The sequence below is a fragment of the Gopherus evgoodei genome, chromosome 5 (assembly GCF_007399415.2).
Source record: "Gopherus evgoodei ecotype Sinaloan lineage chromosome 5, rGopEvg1_v1.p, whole genome shotgun sequence".
NCBI classification, from domain to species: Eukaryota; Metazoa; Chordata; order Testudines; family Testudinidae; genus Gopherus; species Gopherus evgoodei.
In genome coordinates, this window is record NC_044326.1 from 50,934,300 (window position 1) to 50,960,495 (window position 26,196).

Genomic DNA, 26,196 nt, shown 5'->3' on the forward strand with positions numbered 1-26,196 from the left:
TTTTTTCAAACAACTAACAAAATCATCCAAAGCCCAAGATTTGGTGGTGATGGGGGACTTCAACTATCCAGATATATGTTGGGAAAATAACACCGCGGGGCACAGACTAGCCAATAAGTTCCTGGACTGCATTGCAGACAACTTTTTATTTCAGAAAGTTGAAAAAGCTACTAGGGGGGAAGCTGTTCTAGACTTGATTTTAACAAATAGGGAGGAACTTGTTGAGAATTTGAAAGTAGAAGGAAGCTTGGGTGAAAGTGATCATGAAATCATAGAATTTGCGATTCTAAGGAAGGGTAGAAGGGAGTACAGCAGAATAGAGACAATGGATTTCAGGAAGGCGGATTTTGGTAAGCTCAGAGAGCTGATAGGCAAGGTCCCATGGGAATTAAGACTGAGGGGAAAAACAACTGAGGAAAGTTGGCAGTTCTTCAAAGGGATGCTATTAAGGGCCCAAAAGCAAGTTATTCCGATGGTTAGGAAAGATAGAAAATGTGGCAAAAGACTACCTTGGCTTACCCTTGAGATCTTGCGTGACCTACAAAATAAAAAGGCGTCATAAAAAATGGAAACTAGGTCAGATCACGAAGGATGAATATAGGCAAATAACACAGGAATGCAGAGGCAAGATTAGAAAAGCAAAGGCACAAAATGAACTCAAACTAGCTATGGGAATAAAGGGAAACAAGAAGGCTTTTTATCAATACATTAGAAGCAAGAGGAAGACTAAGGACAGGGTAGGCCCACTGCTCAATGAGGAGGGGGAAACAGTAACGGGAGACTTGGAAATGGCAGAGATGCTTAATGACTTCTTTGTTTCAGTCTTCACTGAGAAGTCTGAAGGAATGTCTAGTATAGTGAATGCTTACAGGAAGAGGGTAGGTTTAGAAGAGAAAATAAGGAAAGAGCAAGTAAAAAATCACTTAGAAAAGTTAGATGCCTGCAAGTCACCAGGGCCTGATGAAATGCATCCTAGAATACTCAAGGAGTTAATTGAGGAGGTATCTGAGCCTCTAGCTATTATCTTTGGGAAATCATGGGAGACGGGGGAGATTCCAGAAGACTGGAAGGGGGCAAATATAGTGCCCATCTATAAAAAGGGAAATAAAAACAACCCAGGAAACTACAGACCAGTTAGTTTAACTTCTGTGCCAGGGAAGATAATGGAGCAGGTAATCAAAGAAATCATCTGCAAACACTTGGAAGGTGGTAAGGTGATAGGGAATAGCCAGCATGGATTTGTAAAGAACAAATCGTGTCAAACTAATCTGATAGCGTTCTTTGATAGGATAACGAGCCTTGTGGATAAGGGAGAAGCGGTGGATGTGATATACCTAGACTTTAGCAAGGCATTTGATACAGTCTCGCATGATATTCTTATAGATAGACTAGGAAAGTACAATTTAGATGGGGCTACTATAAGGTGGATGCATAACTGGCTGGATAACCGTACTCAAAGAGTAGTTGTTAATGGCTCCCAATCCTGCTGGAAAGGTATAACAAGTGGGGTTCCGCAGGGGTCTGTTTTGGGACCGGTTCTGTTCAATATCTTCATCAACGATTTAGATGTTGGCATAGAAAGTACGCTTATTAAGTTTGCGGACGATACCAAACTGGGAGGGATTGCAACTGCTTTGGAGGACAGGGTCAAAATTCAAAATGATCTGGACAAATTGGAGAAATGGTCTGAGGTAAACAGGATGAAGTTCAATAAAGATAAATGCAAAGTGCTCCACTTAGGAAGGAACAATCAGTTTCACACATACAGAATGGGAAGAGACTGTCTAGGAAGGAGTATGGCAGAAAGAGATCTAGGGGTCATAGTAGACCACAAGCTTAATATGAGTCAACAGTGTGATACTGTTGCAAAAAAAGCAAACATGATTCTGGGATGCATTAACAGGTGTGTTGTAAACAAGACACGAGAAGCCATTCTTCCGCTTTACTCTGCGCTGGTTAGGCCTCAACTGGAGTATTGTGTCCAGTTCTGGGCACCGCATTTCAAGAAAGATGTGGAGAAATTGGAGAGGGTCCAGAGAAGAGCAACAAGAATGATTAAAGGTCTTGAGAACATGACCTATGAAGGAAGGCTGAAGGAATTGGGTTTGTTTAGTTTGGAAAAGAGAAGACTGAGAGGGGACATGATAGCAGTTTTCAGGTATCTAAAAGGGTGTCATCAGGAGGAGGGAGAAAACTTGTTCACCTTCGCCTCCAATGATAGAACAAGAAGCAATGGGCTTAAACTGCAGCAAGGGAGATTTAGGTTGGACATTAGGAAAAAGTTCTTAACTGTCAGGGTAGTTAAACACTGGAATAGATTGCCTAGGGAAGTTGTGGAATCTCCATCTCTGGAGATATTTAAGAGTAGGTTAGATAAATGTCTATTAGGGATGGTCTAGACAGTATTTGGTCCTGCCATGAGGGCAGGGGACTGGACTCGATGACCTCTCGAGGTCCCTTCCAGTCCTAGAGTCTATGAGTCTATTAAGAAAGGTATAGTTAAGACAGAAAATATCATATTGCCTCTATGTAAATTCATGGTACGCCCACATCTTGAATACTGTGTGCAGATGTGGTCACCCCATTTCAAGAATGATATATTGGACTTGGAAAAAGTTCAGAAGGGGCAACAAAAATTATTAGGGGTACGAAATGTCTGCTGTATGAAGAAAGATTAATAAGACTGGGACTTGTCAGCTTGGAAAAGAGACGACTAAGGGAGGGATATGATAGAGGTCTATAAAATCATGACTGTTGTGGAGAAAGTAAATGAGGAAGTGCTATTTACTCCTTCTCATAACAGAAGAACTAGGGGCCACCAAATTAAATTAATAGGCACCAGGTTTAAAACAAACAAAAGGAAGCATTTTTTCACACAAAGCACCATCAACCAGAGTGATGATGCTCGTTAAAAAATAATGCGTTAATTAAATTTGTGACTGAACTCCTTGGGGAAGAATTGTGTCTCCTACTTTGTTTTACCTGCATTCTGCCATATATTTCATATTATAGCAGTCTCAGATGATGAAACAGCACATGTTGTTCATTTTAAGAATACTTTCACAGCAGATTTGATGAAACACAAAGAAGGTACCAATGTGAGATTTCTAAAGATAGCTATAGCATTCCACCCAAGGTTTTAGAATCTGAAGTACCTTCCAAAATCTAAGAGAGACAACTTGTAGAGCATACTTTCAGAAGTCTTAAAAGAGCAACACTCCGATCTGGAAATGACAGAACCCAAACTACCAAAAAAGAAAATCAACCTTTCTGCTGGTGGCATCTCACTTAGATGATGAAAATGAACATGCTTCGGTCCATACCGCTTTGGATGGTTATCAAGCAGAACCCATTATCAGCATGGACACATGTCATCTGGAACAGTGGCCGAAGCATGAAGGGGCATACAAATGTTTAGCATAACTGGTACGTAAATACCTGGCAATGCCAGCTACTAAAGTGCCACATGAACGTCTGTTTTCACTTTCAGGTGACATTGTAAATAAGAAGCATTATCTCCCGTAAATTTAAACAAGCTTGTTTGTCTTAGTGATTGGCTGAACAAGAAGTACTGAGTGGACTTGTAGGCTCTAAAGTTTTACTTTTTTTTTTTTTTTGGTTACATAACTGCATTAAAAACCCAGAACAATCTACATTTGTAAATTGAATTTACATGATAAAGAGATGACACTACAGTACTTGTATGAGGTGAACTGAAAAATACTATTTCTTTTGTTTAACATTTTTACAGTGCAAGTATTTATAATAAAAAATAATCTAAAATGAGCACTGTACACTTTGTATGTTGTGTTGTAATTAAAATAAATATACTTAAAAAATGTAGAAAAATATCAAAACATATTTACAACATTTAAATTGGTATTGTATTTTATAACAGTGCGATTCATCGTGATTAATTTTTTTAATCACAATTAATTTTTTGAGTTAATCACATGATTTAACTTCAATTAATCAACAGCCCTAGTGCTTATGTATTTTAACTGCCTTTAACAGAATAAGCGTTTTGTCCTTTTTGAAAAAAAGTTAAATACATTGCTCACTGCTGATCTTCATTTAATATTCCCCTCCATCAGTTCTCTTCCTCTATCCTCCTGCTCTTCAGTATATACTATTCTGTTGCCTGCACTCGCCTCCTCTTCTCCTTTGAACATGCCCTAACACCTAGTCCTTTATTCTATCTGTTCCCCTAAACATATACCTAGCTGCCTTGTTCCCTTCTTCTCTGAACATTCCCCTCCCTCGGGTAACTGGCAGCGCCATTCACACTATGGATCCTCTGCCTGAGGGCAGTTTTGTTCCTCTCCTGCTTGTATAACAATACCACTACCACTCTTACATAACACTTTTCCTCAGCAGATCTCAAAGCACGTTACAAAATGAGGTCAGTATGATTATCCCCATTTTACAGATGGGGAAACTGAGGCACAGCGCAGTAAAGTGAATTAAACAAGGACACCCAGCAGGCCAGTGGCAGGTTCTGGAATAGAACTCAAGTCTCCCAAGTCTCAGTCCAGTGTTCTATCCAGTAGATCACACTGCCAGCCCTATTATGCAGGTGCCATCTTATTTCCATTTCCATGCTTTTCTTTCCAAAGAAGAGCTCTGGGGACCACCAATAGTCCACTAATTCATTTGGGAACTGATTTTACACATATTTTACCCCATTTTCACAAAGAATGCAATTTAAAAAGTCATTCAAATCAGTTTTCCACAAGATAAACATTGTTTTCAAATAACAAAAACTGTACATTACTTGTTTTTCCATACACACCAGTCTCAAAGGTAAGGATCATTTCCTTACTAGAATTAAACTGTGAAATGCACTTGAAAATTAAAAAATTATAAATGTGATTTAAGGACATTAAGTTCACTAGCTGTGGAAACCATCTTTTTTTTTTTAATTTAAAAAAAAAAAAAAAAAGAGTCTCTTGCAACACTAGCAATAGGAAGAATTACTTCTTACCTTCCCAATTTATAGGTTAAGCCTAATGGGTACTCTGATTCCACAGAGGAGTTCTTAGAGCCTGATCCAAAGATCACTGATGTCAGTGTAAATACTCCCCTTGACTTCAGTGAACTTTAAATCAGGCTCTAAGAGAACAATTACTTCTCATTAACACAATTATTATAGACAGGTCTTAGACATGGAAGAAGAAAATTTAGTGGAAAAGCAGCACTATAATATTTTACAGAGATAATTGGTATGAAAGGTACATCTCTGTTTTGGCTGTAAAAGTGAAAGCCTAAGTTGTGAATAATTCCCTGAATGTTATTTTAAAAATATTTACATACCTTTGCTATCCTGTCTGCTGTTTCTTTACAGAACTGAGTTGGGTTATCAAAATGTTGGATTAGATGAGGCAGTAAGCATAAGATGTTAAGAGGAAATCCTGCAGACAAAGAAATGGTGCTGGAGTTATGTGAGCACACAACAAAAACTTTTAGTATTTTAAAAACAAGATCTCTTTAAACAAAACTGCTTTATTATTTAAGATGGAAGTAGAATGATCACCTAATCAGTTAAATAAAAAATTACTAAGTAACTCAGTGCTCTTATTCAGCACAATGGCAAGCTCCTAAGAGAATATGCAAAGGTTTAGAATAGCACTAAACCAAGGTTACTATGACTAAATGGTTTTAGAAGGAAAAAACTATGTTCTTACTTACTTTGGAAACAAATTTACTATAATGTAATATACAATTCCAATCTTCCAGCAGGTATACTTTGCACCGGCTCTCTAGATAAATGATCATAATCTACATTGTACCTAGCATAACAATACTGGGGATCACGGGATTTACTTTTGCTCTTCACTGGCAATGTATATCACTATTGATTTTAATGTCAAAGATTAATTTATTTTTCAGTTAACCTACTACCAAATTCAATATTGTTACATATAACTTGATTAAAGATACCTGCTAATTGGGAGGGATCAACCAATGTATGTTTGGAGACTGTGATGAGTTTACTGAGGAGGTGAACTGTCATTTCCTGTGTAGACACTGAGGTAAAGCCCTTAAGGAAGAGCTGCTGAAGGCCTGGAAAGTTATTCCATTTCAGTTTATTCTGCACCTTTTCAATCTTCTCCTGACTCTCTGATTTATCAAGAGGCAAGTGAATAAGCAGTTTGTTGAGCAGCCTGAGAGCCAGGAGGTATTCATATTCATAATCTGATTCTAGCAAGGATGCTGCAATCCAAAATATGGTGGCCATCAGATTGATAGGATCAGTAGTAGGCTGCACATCATGCATTCCTCCCTCTCTCAGAGAGGAGAGGCTTCTAGTCCTTGCTAAGCTTCCACCATGGTTTATTCTTCCATCCATTATATCCAGTGTGTTGCTCCGTCGACGGTCACCTCTCCGGTCACCAATTAAACTTAGTCTCAAAGAGTTACTCCTTGCATTGCTGTAATATCCCAAACAATTGCCACTACTAATAGGACTTGTGCTTAGATTTATCTGTCCAGTGCTTTTTCTGTTAGCTGCATACTTGTTTCCCATTACAGGATCATGGTATGAGGTTCTAAAATAAAACCAATGAAATATATTATTGAATGCAAAATGTCAGACCTTCAATAATGTACATCCTACAAAATAAGGGCTCCAAAAATCAATCTTCCAGCACATGCAGAGAATATTTTACTATCAGTAAGTAGGTCTGAAGAAACACTTATGTCATAATAAAATTCTCAGAGAGAAAGAGACTGCCTTGTTACTTCAACACCACAGCTAGGGAAAAAATGTTTTCCACACATAAGAAATTACCAAGGTAAGAGAGCCAACCAGGGACCTAGCACAATTAAACATACTGGTCAAAAACTTGAAAAATGTGGGCTAAGGATGAAGATTTGGAATTCCCATCTATTTTCTTACAGATGAGGAAAGAGAGGGAATTAAGAAATGAGGTTATTTACATGTCCTTATATTTCTCTTAAGGTAGCATCCTAGACAGATCCATACTTTCAATGCCTTTCACACTGAGACTCAGGAGCATTTACTAAAGATATCAGCATTTTCTGGAATCCATTTTATGTGGATATACTGTATAAATACCACATTGTAATCAATAACCTTTGAACTAATCTTAAATCTACATGGAGAAACCCCAATAACCTATTTCATCTTTTGAGTAGTAGAGGGGCACGAGAGTATGGATTATTTTTTTCAGTTTATAAAACGCACCTTTAGACACCAGTAGGCACATGTATTAGATCCTAGAATACATCTTGTTACTCAAAAACACCTCCCTTATACCACACCAGAAATTCAACCCCTTGAAATATAGGCCTTAAATCCAAAGCCCGAATGAAAATACAGGGGTCGCAAATTTCCTGAAGTTCAATAAACTTTTGAGCTTCGCCAGACCAGTGGGGAAAGCAAATTCCAGTTGAGACCCTCCACTGACAATGCCTTACCATCAGCTCCTAAAGTCTGGGCCTTAGGGCCTGAACCTGTAAAGTACTCAACACCCTCAACTCTCATTATGGCCAGTGTTCAATGGTGAGAAATATTGTAGCTGATTTCAAATCCCAGAATTAAACACAGAGAGAGGCAGTTTCTAAGGTATCCAAGACCCCAACTACATAGGGCTAACTCTTTGAATTGTACTCAGAAACCAAATGGACATTAACATTGTCTACAGATCATACTTCATGCATGAAGTATCTCAAAGTATATAGGTATCTTCATTCTGCACTAGATGAAATTTCCAAGTTCTATTCAAGTGCACACATTTCAGTAATCCAATCTTGATGTGAAAAAAAGCATGATTAGCTGGCAAGAGCCTTATGTGAAAGGAATATTTGTAGCATAATATATAATTATGCTTGGCCAGGCTTGTTTTCTTTTTAATACAGCAAGTCCCTAGGGGCAAAGGGAACTATAATATTTACAATGTAATTTTTCAAGTCTGCTCTCAGATACAAGATGAGAATTTTTTGAAAGTTTGATAACAATCCATTGAACCAGTTTTGACATAGAATGAGGAAGAAAAACTACAGACCTTTATTTACACTTAAAAAAAAAACACAACAAAATTTGGAATGCTGAGTAGGCAGCTCTAAATGTGGTCTAGTATCTGCTGTAGTTGAAGAAATTTGATTTACAAATTATTGTAATCCTAATTAATATAAATACCTACCATGATATAGCAATTTTCATCCAGAGATCTTGTAGCACTTAAAAAAAATTAGTAACATTACCTACATTTTACACATGGGGAAACTGAGGCATGGAGCGCTTATGTGACAACCACAGTCAGATAGGCTCTGATCCTAAAATATGGTGAGTGCCCTCATTTCCACTGAAGTTCATCAGAACTGAACTCAATGGTTTATAGAATTGAGGTCCAATAGTTCAGCAGCATGGATGTGAACAGAACCCAGATTTAACAAATTTGATTTACAAATTCTCCCTTCCTTAATTGAGAAAAACTCACTGATTTTGAAGTGCCTAATTTGCTCTACCACCTAGCAATAGAAAAAGTAAGGAGTAACTGAGGTCAGTTTCAGGAAATCTGACTAAGAGCCCAAAGAGATGAACATTTGAAAACAGCATGCTGTCGTCGTATTAAGTTTAAACTGAAATGATGGCAGAAACATTTTGATTATATGAGTAATAAACAACTAATAGTTCCCATGAATACTGTAGTTTAAGTACTTACTGAGAAAGTGCAGATATAAGATCATAATGCTTCATGGTTTCAGCCAATGTATCAATGGCGGATTCCAGAGTCAGAAGTAGCTCTATGACAAAACCCTGAAAAAGGATCAAGGTTATTATATGTTATAGTATGCACAAGAGTGCAGATTGCATAGGACCTCTTGCTTGTGATATACAAATAGAACAAACAATGTTAGAGACTGATTCATAACTTTCTGATCTAATTATACCATGGTCCTAATGATGCACAACTCAAATTAACGGTGCAAATTGAATGTAAAACAAACAACAGTATACAATTTAATTTTAAAGTCGTTAATGACACAGTCATGAATTTGTGTGCGTTATACTCTCTGGTCCAATACCTCTCACAAGACAACTATTAAGTTCCATTATTCCCCTGGGGGTGTCTATACTTTATGACTCAGTTCCTCTTTTTGTGATTTGCAAGGAGTGACATTGGATAAACTGTAAAGATGCAATATGTTGCCGATAAATCTAAATATCAGAACAGACTAAAATAGTTGTTTCTTCTTTAATATTATATATTTTTATTTTAAAATACTTGAGGCATATTTTGAATTATAAAAAGTATGTGTGCTGCCAGGAAACAGATTATTTCACCTAAGACATCTAGTTCAGACTGCAGAGTCTCTGAAAGTAAATATTTGGAGGCTACTGGCTTGCCTTTGAAAACAAAGTGCTCAGCATAACCATGAATTATTTTGGTTCTGTTGTTCAGAAGTGAAAATTCAAAGTGCTACAGAAGTTAAATCAGATACCAGTCACATCAGTTTTAATACCCCTTTCTTCTTCATTCAAGGAGAAAATGCAGCTGAGCCTCATCATAGTGCTTTTATCTTTCATTATGATATTAAAAATACAATTCAAATGTTGTTTAATAAAATGGGAAAATTATAAGTCAGATGGTTGCACGGGAGAGAAAATAAAAAAATATGCGAATACCTGTGCTTCTTCTCCTGCATCTCCTACAGTTTCCACAAGTCTGGAGAGAATGTCAGAAAGCGTGGATGCAGAAAGAGGCTGCTTCAGAGCCCTGAAAATCTGAAACGATCTCCCAGCATAGTGTCGAGAGGAGCAAGAAAGTGCAGTTTGCAAAGCAACTTCACTAAGATGCTGCTCCAACTGAAATCCTGCTATGAAAGCAAATGTATGTCCAAGTAACACAGCAGATTTAAAAAAAGAAAAGAAAAGAAAAGAAAGTTGTATGTAATAATTACATTACCAGTGTTATTGCATACCTTTTTTCCCCCACTGACAAGATTATTATAGTCACCTCTGTGTTGGCTTTTAAGCTAGTTTTATCTACTACTACTTCTCCCTCACCCCCTTTGCTAAACTGGAATCCCTCATAAAGATCCATCCAATCACATAAGCAGCTTTCCCATAAACTTCAGCAGAAGTATTAAATATTAAATTAGACAGACGGAAAGAAAGATACAAACTTTAAACAATAAATAACCGCAGTAAGCTTGTAATACATATTTTCTATCACTCCAAGCACACGTTATGTTAACATATCCAAGTCTGAACATAGTTATGAACTGTGTCACATTAAAGTGCAACATCTATTGGCTGAAAGCAGAAGCCTAGTAATCTATGCATATTTTCTGGAAGAGAAGTTCTTATTTATTTCACAAAGATTTTTATTTTATTGAAATTCTACAATGTATTAACTCTTTTCTAACATACCTGAACTTGACTGCTTAAACACAGACACCACATGTTTTAGAAACACAGTTAACTGCTCAGCACTCTTTATATTAGAGTTCTTGGCTGAAACATCCTCATGATTCCAAAGTGGTCCTCTTTTCCTAGAAATATAAAACCCAACATATAAGGTAGCATAGCATAAAAGTATAAAACATAACCTCTATTATCATTATCCATTTTTGCAGTACTTTTCACCTAGAAGAATTCCAGAAGAATTTATCAACTATATACAGTATACTGAAACACAGATTTCTCTGGAGTGAAATATGGCAGCTGTTTAAAAATGCGCAGCAATACTATATAACAATTAAGACAAAAAACAAAGCAACATATTCAATCCAATTGAAACTGTAGGAGGAATTTAGAGAGGGGGAATGCATAGTTACCCTAATGGCAAGTAATTCCAACTGAAGCTACACATCTGCAAAAATAACACAATCCAACACCACATTACTATAAAGTTCGAGGGCTGTGTAAAAACTCTTTTTTTGGTTTGCACAGTTTCGACAAACCAAAATCAAGTTTTTGACCACTAAGATCTACTTAAGAGTTTCAGGTTTATACATTCAGCCCTGCAACTCTGTGGATATCCACTTTATATCCAAGGATCATGGATCATTTTTGAGATTGCGGATCGGATACAGATCAAATTTTGTATCCTCTCGGCTCTATTTATATGATTCTGAAAGCATCAAACAAATCATCATATGAAAATAGGAACCCTTTGAAAGTTATCAGTTTTATAACTAAACTTTCCCACCAACTTCTACTTCCCCAGTTAACACACAAGCCCTCTTTTCCTCCAGGCCACCTTGAAGATCCATACAAACCCAGGTCCCCACAACAAGCCTTCAAGACGCTCTCTGAACAGACCTTTAAGTATCTTCTGCAGGGAAGGATATGGGGCTCTATTAAGTATGTAGCATATTCTGCAGCCCACCAGATCTCAGAATGTGGTTCAATTATCTTTAAAGGAAGCAATTGTGGGACTGGCGATGCTGAAGAGAGGAAAGGGGTTGAAACCCTGAAAAGCTTTCCATGGGGAAGGGGATCCCCCGATCAGTGGGGAGTACACCAATCAATGGCCTTTTGAAGACTCAGAATCAACTGCCCTTAGGATGTAGAGAAGTAGAATGGTTTGAAAGCTATTATACATACACATAACATGCACACAACAAGAGAGTATTTAAGATCAGATTCAAGATCTTATTGATGATAAACAGAAGAGAAAAATAGTCTACTTCATGCCAAATAATATGCTATTTTGCCATATTTCCATATACCATACATCTCGACCATGGCTGATCTTAAAGTGTTACCTTGAGGTAATAAATTCCATGAGCGTTTTCACTTTTTCATCCTGCTCTACTGAAATGTCAACTTCATTGAGGATGGTGGTGTGCAGATGAGAAATGGCAGCGTTGGTATTTCCTAAACTGATGCTAGAAGAGGTAGAACTTGAACTAAGCCCTGAGTCTGTCATTGGGGAGGGCTGGTAATCAGGTATAAAATCATTAACACCTGCTGAAAGAAAAACAACTACAATTATATTATAGTTTGGCATTTTCACATTAGGCTTCAAAAAAAATTATTAGTATGATGCACTGGTTCTCAAAAGATGCACTTTGATTAGGGTAATTAAAATATTTTCAAACTGAATAGACAGGATGCTCCTTTTCACCTTCTAGGCCATCAACATAGTATCTTTTTGCAATGCCAACACTGAAAATACAAAATTTAAAACAGTATCATAGGAATTACCCATAGGTTTCAAAAGAGAATTATTAAAGAGTTTACAGTATTTTACCAGTAAAGCTCTGATCTTGCAAACACATATATGTAACTTTATGCACGCAAGGAGACTCAATGAAGTCAACAGGAATACTCATGACTAAGGTTAAGCGAATGTATAAATCCTTGCATAATTGGGACCTAAATAAATAACAAGGAATAACCTGTCCATAACTATAATCATAGTAAAGACTGCAGGATTCATTTTTATATTAGTATTCTGGTGAAGTGACAACCCACCAGTCCTTGCACTTGTAGGCATCACATCTTTAACAAACTGATTCAGTAGTTGAACTTGGAAGTATTACAGCACACACATGCTTGTAGAGTAGAAGTCAAGAAGACAAGCTGCTTCCTGATAATGCAGATTAGCTTTTTGACTGAAATGTATTCTGATCACAACTGAATTTAATTATTAAACTTTAATACGTCAGGCTGATTCACCAGTAAGTTAGAGCTGTTTTGTGCCACTCTAGATGTATAAAACAGCTCTAAAAAATCAGCTTAATCTGGCTACTGGCGCATTCTCTCTTCACATGGAAACTTTCTATACCACCATTCTCCCAAGTACTGTAACAGGTAATGGAGCTAAGGAAAATGAGACATGGTCAGGGTTTGTCTGTGTCTGGCTAGCTGAGGTCAGCAGTTGGAGTGCTGAGGGCCACTAGCACCTGATGTAGATCATTAGCCTTCAATGTGTTCTGGACTGATGTATGCACAGCTGCAGGATTGGATTGTGGGGGGCAAAAGTGGCTTAAAGAAAACTTTGCAGCCAACCGCCACCATCAGTCCCCCAGCTTATGCTGAGCACTCTTCAGATGGAAGGAGAATTGGGTAATAAATGGATAGTATTTCTCCAGTCACTGTTACTTTTATAGTGTCTGTTTCCCTTAACTACATATTTAGGATCTAACCTCACAAGTATCTCTGCATAGATAGCCCCTATGTTCACATGAAGCCCTATTTAGGCCAACAGGGTTCCACAAAGGGATCTGTCCGCACTTAGTATCTTGTCAGATGAGGGCATTGGTCTCATCAAAAAGATGCAATTTATTAAAATTGTGTAACTTGCCATTTTAATCAATTATTTAACCATAATTTACTAGACCTATAATGCATATATAGGATATTTTATTAATCAGCTAATTTTAAGTTAAAAACATAACTATTAAAATATTTTGTTTAGTCCCCATGTGAGGATAATCTCCCGAACAATACTGTTTCAGTCTTCAATGTGGACAGAGCTAAACAAAAGTTTGCTGGCCTTCTCATCCTGATCTCTAGTGAACATTTTTTCATACTACAGACCCAACTTATATAGAGTGTCTCTGGCCATCTCTACTCAAGAGCCCAAGGACTGAAACAAGAGTGGTTAGTAAATCAGAACTGATTTGCATTTGGTAAAGTTCTATGGGTAAGTTTATACAAAATATGCCTGCAATATGCCTGGCTCTACCCAGCCATTTTAGTCTCTCATATTCTTGACCACCAAATTTACACAAGAATTTACAAAATATTTTTTCTTTAAGTAACACAAAAATACTTCCCAGATACAACAAAACTGAAATAATATATTGCATGACAGGTGCTGCCATCTGCTGAAGATAATATGAAATATCATGAGTCAACAAAATTAATTCTTGTTCATATTTTCCCCAAATCTATGATACAACCAAAAGTGAAGCTTTCATAAAAAATGTTTCCACTGAAGTGTACTGATTTCTCATACTATATGATCATTTCAGATATTTTATGTTTTCTCATATTCTTTGTACAACATTAAAAGCAAAGGTCATGCTAAAATCCTGTAATATTTTTGTGGTATTCTATTAAATTATACAATATCAAAAGGCTTATGTCCAAAATTGAAAGTTGCTACAACATATAGAGGAAATATCTCCCTACTTCTCCTTTAAAATCACAAAAAAAGTAGTTGCTATTTTATATGACCAACTAACAGTTTCCTCTGCAGTTTCCACAGCAGCAGCAAACCAGCAATTAACATTCAACTGTGCTAGTCCTGCTGATGATGACTGCGCACAAAATGTTAACATCTACATTAATTTTAGGTTAATGAAAAATCCAGGGAAGAAAGAAATTTTATCCAACTGGACAAAACTGGAAGCGAAATATATTACAAACAATGGAGATTTTAATATTTAAATCCAATCAAAAACTGACCTTCCGTGTTCTTTTAATTAATGAAACGTGAACAACATAGCTGTGGTTACCTGTGAAAGTATAATCTAAATGTGCAGTTTGCTTGACAGTAAGCACCCTGGGTTCATTAAACTCCCTGTTCCTGAGAAGGACAGAAGCAACAGACTGGACACTACTGTTGGAGCCCATCACTATCAACAGGTGCAAAAGCAGGCGTTTACAATGCTCATACACTTCAGGGTGGTAGTGGTCAAACCCTAAAATTAAAGAGGAAAATAGAAAGGTTAATCAATTAAATATGCAGCTAACTAAAATAAACAACAGTCCCAGTGGTCTATAACAATCTCTGCAAATGATATCTATATTTGGTAAAGAAAGATTCACCACCAACGACTGAAAATGAGTTAGATTTTGGCTATTGGGAGACACAGAGGATATGCCCCTTCCATCTCCCCTTCTATTTTTTCTATAATAACTTCAATATATTAAAACTCTTTGGATTTACTGTTTTAAAAAACAAACACTCTCTTGCTCAGTGTGGTATCGTATTATGTTTATTTCATACAATAAACCAACTAGGCCATACTGTGGATGATTCTTGCCATTACACAGGTACTAAAAAAAAACTATTTTAATTCAAACAAAATGAAAGACTCACTATACTGAAAAATATGAAGCCGAAAACAGAGGGGAGAACAACAAGAGAAGCACTGAAGACACTAAGTGTACTCCTAGCTCACTGCACCTTCTATGCAAGGGGAGAAGGACAAATGGCCTCAATCGACAATGCTTTGTAAAGGAGTCCAAACTTTCATGCCCACTTGTATTTCCTACCTACATGTTTGTCTCAAGAAATAAGCAACATTAGGAATATGAAAAGGTTCTCTAGTACAGCACACTTGTCTGATTAACTGTATATGCTCAGAAGAGAAAAAGGCCAAATCAAATGGGAATACAAGTTCAGGGCAGATGTATGCTGCCCAAGAGAGGCTGGGGGTGAAGGGCAGCAATGGACTATAATAAGGTGGAAATATGGCCAAAAGAGTACAAGAGGAAGGAGAAAAGAGATGCACTAGTTTGTTACCTATCACACAATAGACCAAATTCAGCTCTGGTGCAAATACGTGTAACTTCACTGAAGTAAATGCAGTTGCACTTGCTTACATCATGGCTGCATTTAGCCCAAAACGTTCTGCTTATAGGCAGTTAGTAAGTTTTAGCTTTTATATGTTATCCACAGTGTTAATTTTAAAGGACACACTTATTAATATTGTATTTATACAAACCAAAATGACTGGAAAACATTTTTTTAAAAGTGGATTTTTTTTCAACTTGAAAAAGCGTTCTTCCTTTATGTTATTGGATGTCAGTTTTTAAAGTCAGATTGTCATAACAACAAAGATGACAAAAATATTTCATACACCAGAGAGCCTTTCTGTACTTTCTGCTAAGATTTTATTGATAAATAAAGAATAAGAAATATTAATCTCATACAACCTTGGGGAAAAAAGAGTAGTTATGTCAAAAGGCTGTTTTCAATTACTATAATCTCCTAAACCAAGATTACAAACTGCTGTTTTCCTCAATTAAAAAAAACCCTGTGATATTTCAGTAAAAGTTTAGTTACCTATAAAAATTGCATGAAGTAAAAGATGGAGGTAGCCTCCCCATTCCACCTTCACACTGTGGTCGATTATCAAGTCAGTCAAAAGGATCACTGCTATGTTACACCTAAAAGACAAAGAAAAAAATTGATAAGAGATCAGAATACAATTGTAGTTTACATTTTGAAGATTTGTAGGAGTTTTAAAGATCCTCTTAACTAATATCCCCTTTTAAGACTATGAAAGTCTTAAAAGGGGATATTAGTTAAGAGGATCTTTAAAACTATGAAAATCTTAAAAGGCAACAAAGAAAAAAATCACAAGAAGCCACACAGCCGATGTGAAAAGCTTTAGTCCTCCACATCAAAAGGTAGCTAAGACAACGTAACTTCTTGAATTGTAAGCAACACAGGAAATGTACTGAATAAGGAAAGGTTATTCTTACTTTACACAGCACATGCATGAAGACAGTAGTTTGATTTAAACGAATATGAACTGAATTGCTGTCACTTTCATGTAATGTTAATATTTACCTTTGAAGAGTCATGCCTGGAGATGAAGTTTCAGGTAAATAATCCACCAGTGGTGACCAACAACCCCCAGTAGGTGGAAAAGGTAGAGGCTCTCCTTGATTATGCTCCATCACTTTCAGTCGCCAGTTAGAATACAGTGGCATTGAATCGCCTATCAAAATACATTTATTTTTACTTTTCTTTTTGATTTGTCAATCCAAGCAAAATGTACAAGTTACTAATAGTAATCTGCCACCTAATATTCTACATAATGATAATTTAAAAAATGCCCCAGGATTTGAAGCTATAGATCCTGGGAAACAGAAGTGTCCAGACAAGAAAAGCCATTCAGTCAAAAGTTGAAATAAATAATGGTTTCTTACCCTACAGTAATTGTGGGTCTTCAAAATGAAGTTGTCAATGTGCCCTGTGTCTCCTTATGCTCCCATTCAAACCCATAAAAGGCAGAACAACTCTGAGCCCCTCTTAGTTCCCTGGGAAGCATAGGACTCCATAAATGGGGATGGAGGGTGGTTATGGGATCCATACTAACACCACCTCAAAGAACCACAGTTATTGTAGGTAACTGTTTTCTTCGAGTATTTGTCATTGTGGATTTCACTGTAGGTGACTAGCAATAGCACCCCTGCTGGACACTTGATTAGTAGTATCAGCTGCATCAGTCGAACAGGTTTGTAGAATTTCTCTCCCAAACATGGCACTTGCTCTAGAAGCTAAGTACAATGCATAGTGCTTGACAAAAATCAGTGGGTTACTCCATGTTGCTGCCTTGCAGATCTCTGAAACTGGCACATTTCTGAAGCAGGCAGAGGATACTGCTTGAGCTCTGGTGGGATGAGTCTTGGCATTTGGTGGGAGAGATATATCAGCTAACTGAAAAGACAGTGAGATAGATTATGTTATCCACTTTAGATATTCTTCGTAATGAGATGGCCTGTCCTTTGGAATGGCCAGTTATAGCCAGAAATAAACAGAAAGACAATTTGGTTCTGTCGATGTAGTAAAAAAGGCTCTGGAAATGCCCAGTGTGTGCTGCTGCTTCTCTCCCAATGAAGAGGAGTTTTACTGCAAAGAAGAGAGGCATGTTAAATGATTAATTCAGAGAGAATTTCAGACCACCTTAGAAATTAATTTAGGATGAGGTTTCAGGATCACATTAACCCTATGAAATACGATGTAGGGAGGGGATCTGCCACAAGTATTTGGAGCTTGCTCACTCTTCTGACTAAAGTGATTGCAACTAGGGAGACTGTTTTCAGAGCCAGCTGAAGTAAGCAGCATTCTGAAAATGGCTTGAAGAGGGCTCCATGAGTCTCAAGAAGATGACACTGAGGTGCCAGGCAGAAGCAAGTTCCTGACCAGTATAATGTAGGTAACGGACTCTTCAAGAACTCTGATACCATTGGGTGAGAGAAGACCATGCATGACTATCCATGGATGGCAATCTGAAATTGCTGCAGCTTGGTCCTTAGTGGTGCTAAACAAAACCTGTTTCAGATGCAGGAAGTAGTTAGGAGCCTTTGATACCAAAGCCTGCATATGGTCCAGGTCATGTGGGGTCACCCCTATTGAGAACCTCTTCCATTTTGATGAAAAAGTCCTTCTGGTAGATATCTTCCTGTTCTGTATCAGGATGCCCTTGACTTGTCTAAAGCAATCCCTGTCCATGGTCCTTAAGCAGACAACATCCAGGTTGACATCCAGGTGGGTCTGGATGGAGTATCTTCCCACAGTGCTGTGAAAACAGATCCAGGCAGTCTGGGAGCTGAACTGGTGGTTGAATGAACATCTGTAGCATGTCTGTCAACCAAAACTGCATAGACCTATGAGAACAATCATGGCTGTCCCTCTTGAATTTGGAAATCACCATGAGGACCAAGAGAATGGCTGGAACAGCACAGAAGAGGCCTAGATCCCACTGCAGAAGGAAGGCATCAGGCAACAGCCCCAGGCTCATATCCTCTCTGCAACAAAAATTCTGGCATTTGGTGTTGTCTTTGGTGGCAAACAGGTCTATCATAGGACCCCCGCAATTAGTTCTATGATAGATCTCTGCAGTGATCACTTGTGAGTGGTAACATATCTGCTCAGGGGGGTTACCAAGTTGTTGCTGACTCTTGGGAGCTGAAGAGTCATCAGGGTTAATTTGCATCTGTGGCATCATGTCCAGAGCTTGTGCCTCCTTGCTTCTTTATGTGGTGCATTGCTGACATGATGTTCATCAAGACCTGCATTGTGGAATTGTGAAGAACAGGAAGGAATGACAGGAAGACTAGCCTCATGGCTCTAAGCTCCATGACACTGATGTGTAGCTCCATATCTTTCAGAGATCCTATTCCTTGCATTTGTAGATGGTCCAAGTGGATCTCTGAGGTATCTGTGATTAAAGTCATTGTCGGGGAAGGGGCAGAGAACAGTACTTAGCCATGCATATTCTCAGTTTCCTTCCACCATTTCAGATCTGTGAGGTCTGAGCAGAACCATGATCTTCTTGCTCATTTGGTGTTTCACTGGGTAACAGACCAACCTGAACCAGAGTTTGTGTGGTCACAGGTGAAGTCTGGCAAGCACCATTCTTTCTGTGTTGGAATTCTGGCTGACAGTCCCAGGAGTTGCACAATGTCTTCTGCACCTCTGCTGGGGCTGGTACTTGATGTTTCCTATAAGGAGCCAGTGCGTAAATTGCCAAGGACCACACGGTGGCTCAAGTCCTTGAGGAAATGGAATGCTTTGGCTGTACTCTGGCTGAAGTTCTGTAGTTAGTTCTGTAGCTGAAGTGGTAAAGGTCTATGCTGTAGTGTTGGAAGTTTAGGGGTCAAACCCTGTTGATGATGCATAATTGGGGAGGACTGTTAGTTGTACATAATAGAACCAGGAGAGAGGGGAGGGATAGCTCAGTGGTTTGAGCACTGGCCTGCTAAACCCAGGGTTGTGAGTTCAGTCCTTGAGGGGGCCATTTAGGGATCTGGGGCCAGTCCAGTGCCACTCACAGTTCCCATTTGGGATGGAGGGCTGAATAAGGGCTCCCTAATAACTTTCTTGGGGTCAATTTTTACAGGTAGAGGAGAGGGATCTTTCTTTGATGCTAGAGAGAAAAGTACACTGATGACAGTGAGGAGGAGTATATTTCCCTCTACAAACGGTGGTGCTGTACGCTGATATGGTTCCAGGGCCAATTCCAGTAGACGCAGGAAAAGTGTCTCCAGAAATGGTACAGATTCCTCCCAGATGTATCTTGGGCTCTTGCTAGACTCCATTGTGGATACCTCCAGGAAGTCAGCACCAAGGTGAGCAGTGGGTCTCTCATTCTCTGTGCCATTCTTGGTCTGATTGAGGACTTGGAGGATCTGTTCTTTGAGAAGAGTTGTTTTGTTACATCCTTCTAGGATTTCCCTTCATGTTTGGAACTATATTTGGGCTCTGTCCAGCTCAATGATTGAGCATCACTTCTATGTGTGGACACGGATGCTGATGCTGGGTCAGCTGAAGCAAATGACAGGGCCATCAGTACTGAGTTGGTCTGAGCTGAAGTTTATGGTGCTAAGGACTTTGCCAATAGGGTGACCAGATGTTGGGACTGTTCCAATATTTTGGTGGTTGACCCACGTCCCAACCGATCTTTGGTCGGGATGCAATTTGTCCCGATATTTCGCTCTGCGGGCAGCATTCAGCTTTTTTTTTCCCCCCTCCACCAGCAGACCCTGCTCCCCTCCCATGTGTCCCAATATTTTCTTCATCTCATCTGGTCACCCTATTTGCCAAAGATGAAGCAGTTGGCACTGAAGTCAGTGGTGCTGGCTCTGCCTCTGCTCTCTTCACCCTCTTTCCACTGCCTGATCTGCAGGTATGATGTGTGCTCAAGGGAGTGCTGGCTGATGCTGGCTTTCCAGCTTTGCTCTGCTAGCGACTGTCACCTTTGGGTATGAACAGACCTGCAGGCACTTCTCTAGCAGATATGCCTCAAGCCAAGAGTTCCAAGATTATTTGCAGATTCTGAAGGAAAAGAACTTGAACAAAACCTATCCAGGGTGTGGCTCTCCCCTGGGTAAAAGAAACATCACCTGTGTCCATCCTAGATGGGGATCAGTGTGTCACAGGATGGGCAGGGTACAAATCCTGAAAGTTTAGTTTGCCAAAAGTATAGCACTTCACTCCACTGTACAGGGGAAACACAGGCAGTTTCTCTTTTTTTCCTCTTCTTTTCTCTTTTGAATGTCCAATTCAATAGGTATGTGAAGATGAAGCTTTCTTTTTAACATTTTAAAGTCTCTAAGAAAAATAGTGGTTGGATGTTTGCTAGGCTTTGTCTTGCTGTCACAAGCATAAGGAAGGTCAAGGCTGCTCTGGATGCATGCATGGCCCCCATGGACACTGCTATTTTAAATAATCTGATCTTGCATGCACAAGGTGCATGCATATTTACAGTGGGATCCACTTTGACAAATACTTGAAGAACAGTAACTTGGATTCTGACTTTGGGAGACCTGAAAGCTAGAAGGAATATGACATTGGTGAAGATAGCATAGCATTGAATCACACGAAAATAACTGTCCTGATATTGTTGTCCTGATATTAAGGCTGATGTAAGTAGGAAAAAATCATGTCCATTAATGAAGCCTGAAGACTTGGGTTTGATGGAACTCTGTATCTTAACTGTCGGTGGGGTGGAGGTAGCTTGATCATTTCCGATGCTATAACAGTCTATTAGCTATAAATGACAGATCCAGCCTTCTGAGCATCCTGTACTAAGCCAGTGAATACACATGTTTTGCTGTTCTACTAGCCATTTTCCTACCACTCCACAAACAAGATGCAAATACTCTCGTCTCTTCCATGGCAGGCGGACAGCGTGGTTCTGCATGTTCTCTGTGTCCCAGTCCACATGTTTGCAGTGGGAACCTGCCATTTCTATGGTATTTGGAAACTTGTGCACCTGTGGTGGGGTATGCTGAATTTCCCCCTTGCTTCCAAGAGTGTCTGTTGTTTTTGAAACTGATGCAGTGAATGTAGGCAGGTTACTTTAAAAAAAAAAATGAAAATAAGGTATGGCAATGAGCAAAGCACTCCTGAAATTTTATCTTTAAAATACTGGTTTTTCTTCATTGTTTTCAACTTTTAATTCACATTCCATCAACCAAATAATACTTGCACATTAAATATGCCATTCATAATGAGATATGTAGGTTAAAAGTGGTATAGCCACAGATGAAATCAAAATGAAAACCACAAATATTAAAATGCTGCTCCATCATTTGTACACAGTACCAAGAAGCATCTGTTTTTGGTAGATGATCAATTTGAATTTAGGATCTGGGAGATAAATGACAAAGTAGATGAACTTTATGATTTGCAAGGATAGGCAGGGTACAGAGAAGTCACAAAATAGTCAGGGTTGGCATTTGCAGGGAGGATGAGGAAAGGGGGTTATTGTTGAAGGAGGATGGGAGACTGCGAGTTAAAGTATACAGTGCCTGGGCAGGGACTTCAGACAAAAATTGAAGAGTCTAATAAAATGATGCATAAATTTTAGATCAACAGGCAAATAGGTAAGGATTGAAGATGCCATAGGTTCAGTAATCAAACAGAAAATTATCCCACAGAAGGGTTTGGTAATGCTGGTGAACAGAAAGGAACACTTTTTAATACAGGTAGGAACCAAAGATATTAACCTCTCCCCCCCCCAAAAAAAGAAAAAAAAAGTATGCACTATCCCTAAAATAGCTTAGGATTTTGAATTTGTGACCCTTGTTCACATCATACCCATTCTCCTGCTTCTGTTTGGTCTTCCCTAATGTTGTCAAAATTATTTAAATTAGTAAGCACTTCAGGGCAGAAACCATTACTTGGGGGGGGGGGGGGATATAAAACCAGTCACAGATGGTGTGCCCATACTTCATAGTAAGCATGCAAAGTGGGGTTGGAGAAGAGATTTTCACCCCTTTCCAGCTTTTTAAACAGGAAAGAGCAAACCTATCATAAATCTAAATTAATGGTTAAAATAACCTTTTACAACAAATAAATACATATATACATAAATAAACAATACTAGGTCCCTAATGGCTTTTTCCTTCTCATCTCTTGTTCCCTAGAGTCCCTGGTCACACTCTCTGAATGCATGTGAATTTGTCCTATAATCTTTACCCAACAGTTTTTAATATTTGTGAAAATTATAGGCTATATTCACTCAAATATTTTAAAACATATATTACTTTTTTCCTCTTCGTATGATCCTCCAGAGCTGCTGCTGTAGCGAGATTCTAGCCTGTGGTGCTGGCGGTTCAAATTACTGTTCAATCCACTGTAGATATCCAGATGCACATAGCTGAACAAATGAATACATGAGTGTTAATAACAGGCGTGTTTCGTGGTAAAATGATATAGCAATTCAGTGCTTTACACAAGGGTTTCTTTTCAATATAACTATGCATTATGCAAAATAATTTATATTATGAAGACAATTATAAATTTTTGTGATATGGTACCTAAATTAACCAGTCACCATCTATTAAATCAGTCAAGAGCACTTTCCAGTGTATCAGTTCCACTTCAGGTATCATGAGACAATCTGTTGCAACAGTATATTTCTTTAAAACATCTGCATTAATATCTAGCTGAATACAATGTTTATGTACATATTATATAACACATTCATTGAACATAATATTTTGTAGTAAAACATGATAGAGAGGTAAATATTCCCTGAAACTGACGTTAAATAGTTATCTCAAAGGGAAACAGAAAGGACAGTTACCTGTTTCATAACTGGCATTCTTCGAGATGTGTTGCTCATGTCTATTCCACAGTAGGTGTGCGTGCTCACCACGTTCACCGATGCTGAAAGTTTTTCCCTTAGCAGTACCTGTACTGGGAGAGCACTGCGGCGACCCCTGGAGTGGCGCCTGTATCTCGCGCTATAAGGGGGACCACACGCTCCCCCTACCCTCGGCTCCTTCTTGCCAGACAACTCCAACAGAGGGGAAGGAGGGTGGAGTGTGGAATAGACATGAGCAACACATCTCAAAGAATGCAAGTTACGGAACAGGTAACTGTCCTTTCTTCTTCAGGTGATTGCTCATGTGTATTCCACAGTAGGTGATTCCAAGCCACACCTGTTGGAGGTGGGTAGGAGTTCACAATAGGCCAGGATGGAGTACTGCCCTGCTGAACCCAGCGTCATCCCTAGACTGGGAGACAATCGCATAATGCAAAGTAAACGTGTGAACAGAGGCCCAAGAAGCCACTCTACAAATGTCTAGGATAGGTACATGAGCTATGTAGGCAGTAGATGGGGCCTGAGCTCTCGTACAGTGTGCCCTGACGATCAGTGGCAGGGGAACCCCTGCCAGACCATAGCACGTGCATATGCACGAGGTGATCCAGCGGGAAAGACACTGGGTGGAGATAGGTTGCCCTTTCACCCGCTCGGCCGAGGCAACAAAAAGTTGCAAAGATTTCTGGAACAGCTTGGTCCGATCCAGATAAAAGGCCAGCACTCTAAGTACATGGAGCATGTGGAGGCAGCATTGCTTGTTGGAGGAATGGGCCTTAGGACAGAGCACGGGAAGAAAGATGCTCTGTTCCTTATGGAAGGCGGAGACCAACTTCGGAAGGAACGCTGGATGTGGGCGGAGCTGGACTTTGTCGCTGTGGAAGACCATATAGGGGGTTCCGAGGTCAAGGCCCTGAGTTCTGAGACACGTCAGGCTGCGAGATTGCTACAAGAAAGGCTACCTTCCATGAGAGGTGAGACGAGGAACACGTGGCCAGGGGCTCAAAGGGGAGGACCTGTGAGTCGGGACAAAACTAGGTTCAGGTCCCACTGCGGCACAGGGGGTCTAGAGTATGGGAATGAACGGTCAAGGCCCTTCAGGAAATGGGAGGTCATAGGGTGGGAAAAGACTGAATGCCCTTGCACCGGCAGGTGGAAGGCAGAGATGGCCGCCAGGTGTACCTTGACGGAGGCAGGTGCCAGTCCCTGGGTCCTAAGGGACAGGAGGTAGTCCAGGATAAGTTGGAGAGGTGCGGAGGAAGGGAAGACTCCTCACTCACTTGCCCACTTGGAGAACCTGGACCACTTTGCCATGAACGCCCGGCAGGTGGACAGCTTCCTACTTTCCAGGAGGACCTGCCTCACCTGCTCTGAACACCTGCCCTCCTCCTCATCTAGTCACGGAGCAACCACACTGTCAGACAGAGTGCGACTAGACTGGAATGGAGGAGGCAACCCCCATCCTGGAGAGATGGTCTGGGTGAAGCAGCAGTGTCCTCGGGGAGGCCGCCAACAGGCAAAGGAGGGTCCCATATCAGTGTTGGCAGGTCCATGCTCGGGCTATGAGGATGACCCTCACCTTGCCTGCTTTTACCTTTTGTAGGACTCTCTCGAGGAGGGGGAAAGGCGGGAAAGCGTAAAGGAGCTGGCTCGACCAGTGCAGGAGGAATGCATCAGAGATCACACTCTTCCCCACTCCACCCCTTGAGCAGAACCGGGGGCAATGCCAGTTCTGGTGGGTTCCACAGAGGTCAACCTGGGGAACTCTCACTCTTGGAAGAGCTGGTGAGTGACTTCCGAGAGGAGCAACCACTCGTACTAAGGGGAGAAAACGCTGCTGAGGCGATGATCTTGCATATTGTGGACACCAAGGAGGGTGTATGGCCTGTAGGGAGATATCGTGGGCTATACAGAACTCCCATAGGCTCAGGGCTTCCTAGCAGAGGGCTAGGGAGTGAGTCCTGTCTTGCCTGTTGATGTAGTACATGGCGGCAGTGTTGTCCGTGAGGACCCTGACCACCTTGCCACGAAGGTGCGTGTGGAAGGCCACACATGCCAACCGCACTGCCCTGAGCTCTTTGACATTTATGTGAAGGGAAAGTCTGGGATCAACCACGTCCCCTAGGTTTGTATGTTTCTTGTGTGGGCTCCCCAACCCAGGTCCAACGTATCAGTCACCTGGTCCAAAGAGGGGTTGGCATCCTGAAAGGGAACCCCTTGTAGTATATTGCTTGGGTAAGGGCATCATTGCAGGGAAGCCAGTATCGGGGACGGAACCGTGAGAACCTTGTCTAGCCCATGCTGGGCCTGGGAGAATTGGGAGGCTAGCCAGAGTTGGAGGGGCCTCATTCAGAGCCCGGCATGGCGGACCACGTACATACATGTCGCCATGTGTCCTAGAATTCGAAGGCACGCCCTTGCCATTGTCAATGGAAAAGCCATGACTGAGGCAATGAGATCTCTTATGGTCTCGAGCGTGTCCAGGGGGAGAGAGGCTGTGGCCCTCGAGGAGTCCAGCAGCAGCCTAATGAACTCTATGCGCTGAACTGAAAGTAAGGTTGATCTGTCCTCGTTCACCACTAGGCCGAGACCAGCACATGTCGACCAGACCAGCTGTATATGGGTATTTACCTCAGAATGAGAGTCGCCCTTGAGAAGCCAAATCGTCCAGGTTTGGGAAGATCTGTACCTACTCTTGCCTGAGGTAGGCTCCTACCACAGCCATACACTTCGTGAAAACCCTGGGTGTCGTGGATAGGCCAAACAGGAGGACTGCGAACTGGTAGTGGTCTATCCCCACTAGGAAAAGGAGGAAGTGCCTGTGCCCCTCGAAAATATAGATTTGAAAATACGCATCCTGAAGGTCCAGGGCTGAATACCAATCCCCGGGGTCCAGAGAGGGGATAATAGAGACCAGGG

At 40.1% G+C, this 26,196-nt stretch overlaps 1 protein-coding gene across 21 annotated transcripts in view; it reads right to left on the reverse strand.

Annotated features, from left to right (window-relative positions):
* FRYL (FRY like transcription coactivator) overlaps nucleotides 1–26,196 on the reverse strand; it is a 383,738-nt gene that overhangs the window by 75,539 nt on the left and 282,003 nt on the right. For 13 of the 21 annotated variants that reach the window (XM_030563429.1, XM_030563431.1, XM_030563427.1 and 10 more), the window contains 10 exons: nucleotides 22,718–22,830; nucleotides 16,509–16,659; nucleotides 15,999–16,102; nucleotides 14,443–14,628; nucleotides 11,740–11,944; nucleotides 10,400–10,521; nucleotides 9,653–9,843; nucleotides 8,688–8,782; nucleotides 5,941–6,548; nucleotides 5,314–5,411 (listed from right to left, as the gene is read on the reverse strand). In XM_030563429.1, coding sequence (XP_030419289.1) covers nucleotides 5,314–5,411; nucleotides 5,941–6,548; nucleotides 8,688–8,782; nucleotides 9,653–9,843; nucleotides 10,400–10,521; nucleotides 11,740–11,944; nucleotides 14,443–14,628; nucleotides 15,999–16,102; nucleotides 16,509–16,659; nucleotides 22,718–22,830 — 1,873 coding nt within the window. The remainder of the gene's footprint in view (nucleotides 1–5,313; nucleotides 5,412–5,940; nucleotides 6,549–8,687; nucleotides 8,783–9,652; nucleotides 9,844–10,399; nucleotides 10,522–11,739; nucleotides 11,945–14,442; nucleotides 14,629–15,998; nucleotides 16,103–16,508; nucleotides 16,660–22,717; nucleotides 22,831–26,196) is intronic. The other 8 variants (XM_030563418.1, XM_030563433.1, XM_030563436.1 and 5 more) reach the window with 3 other exon arrangements.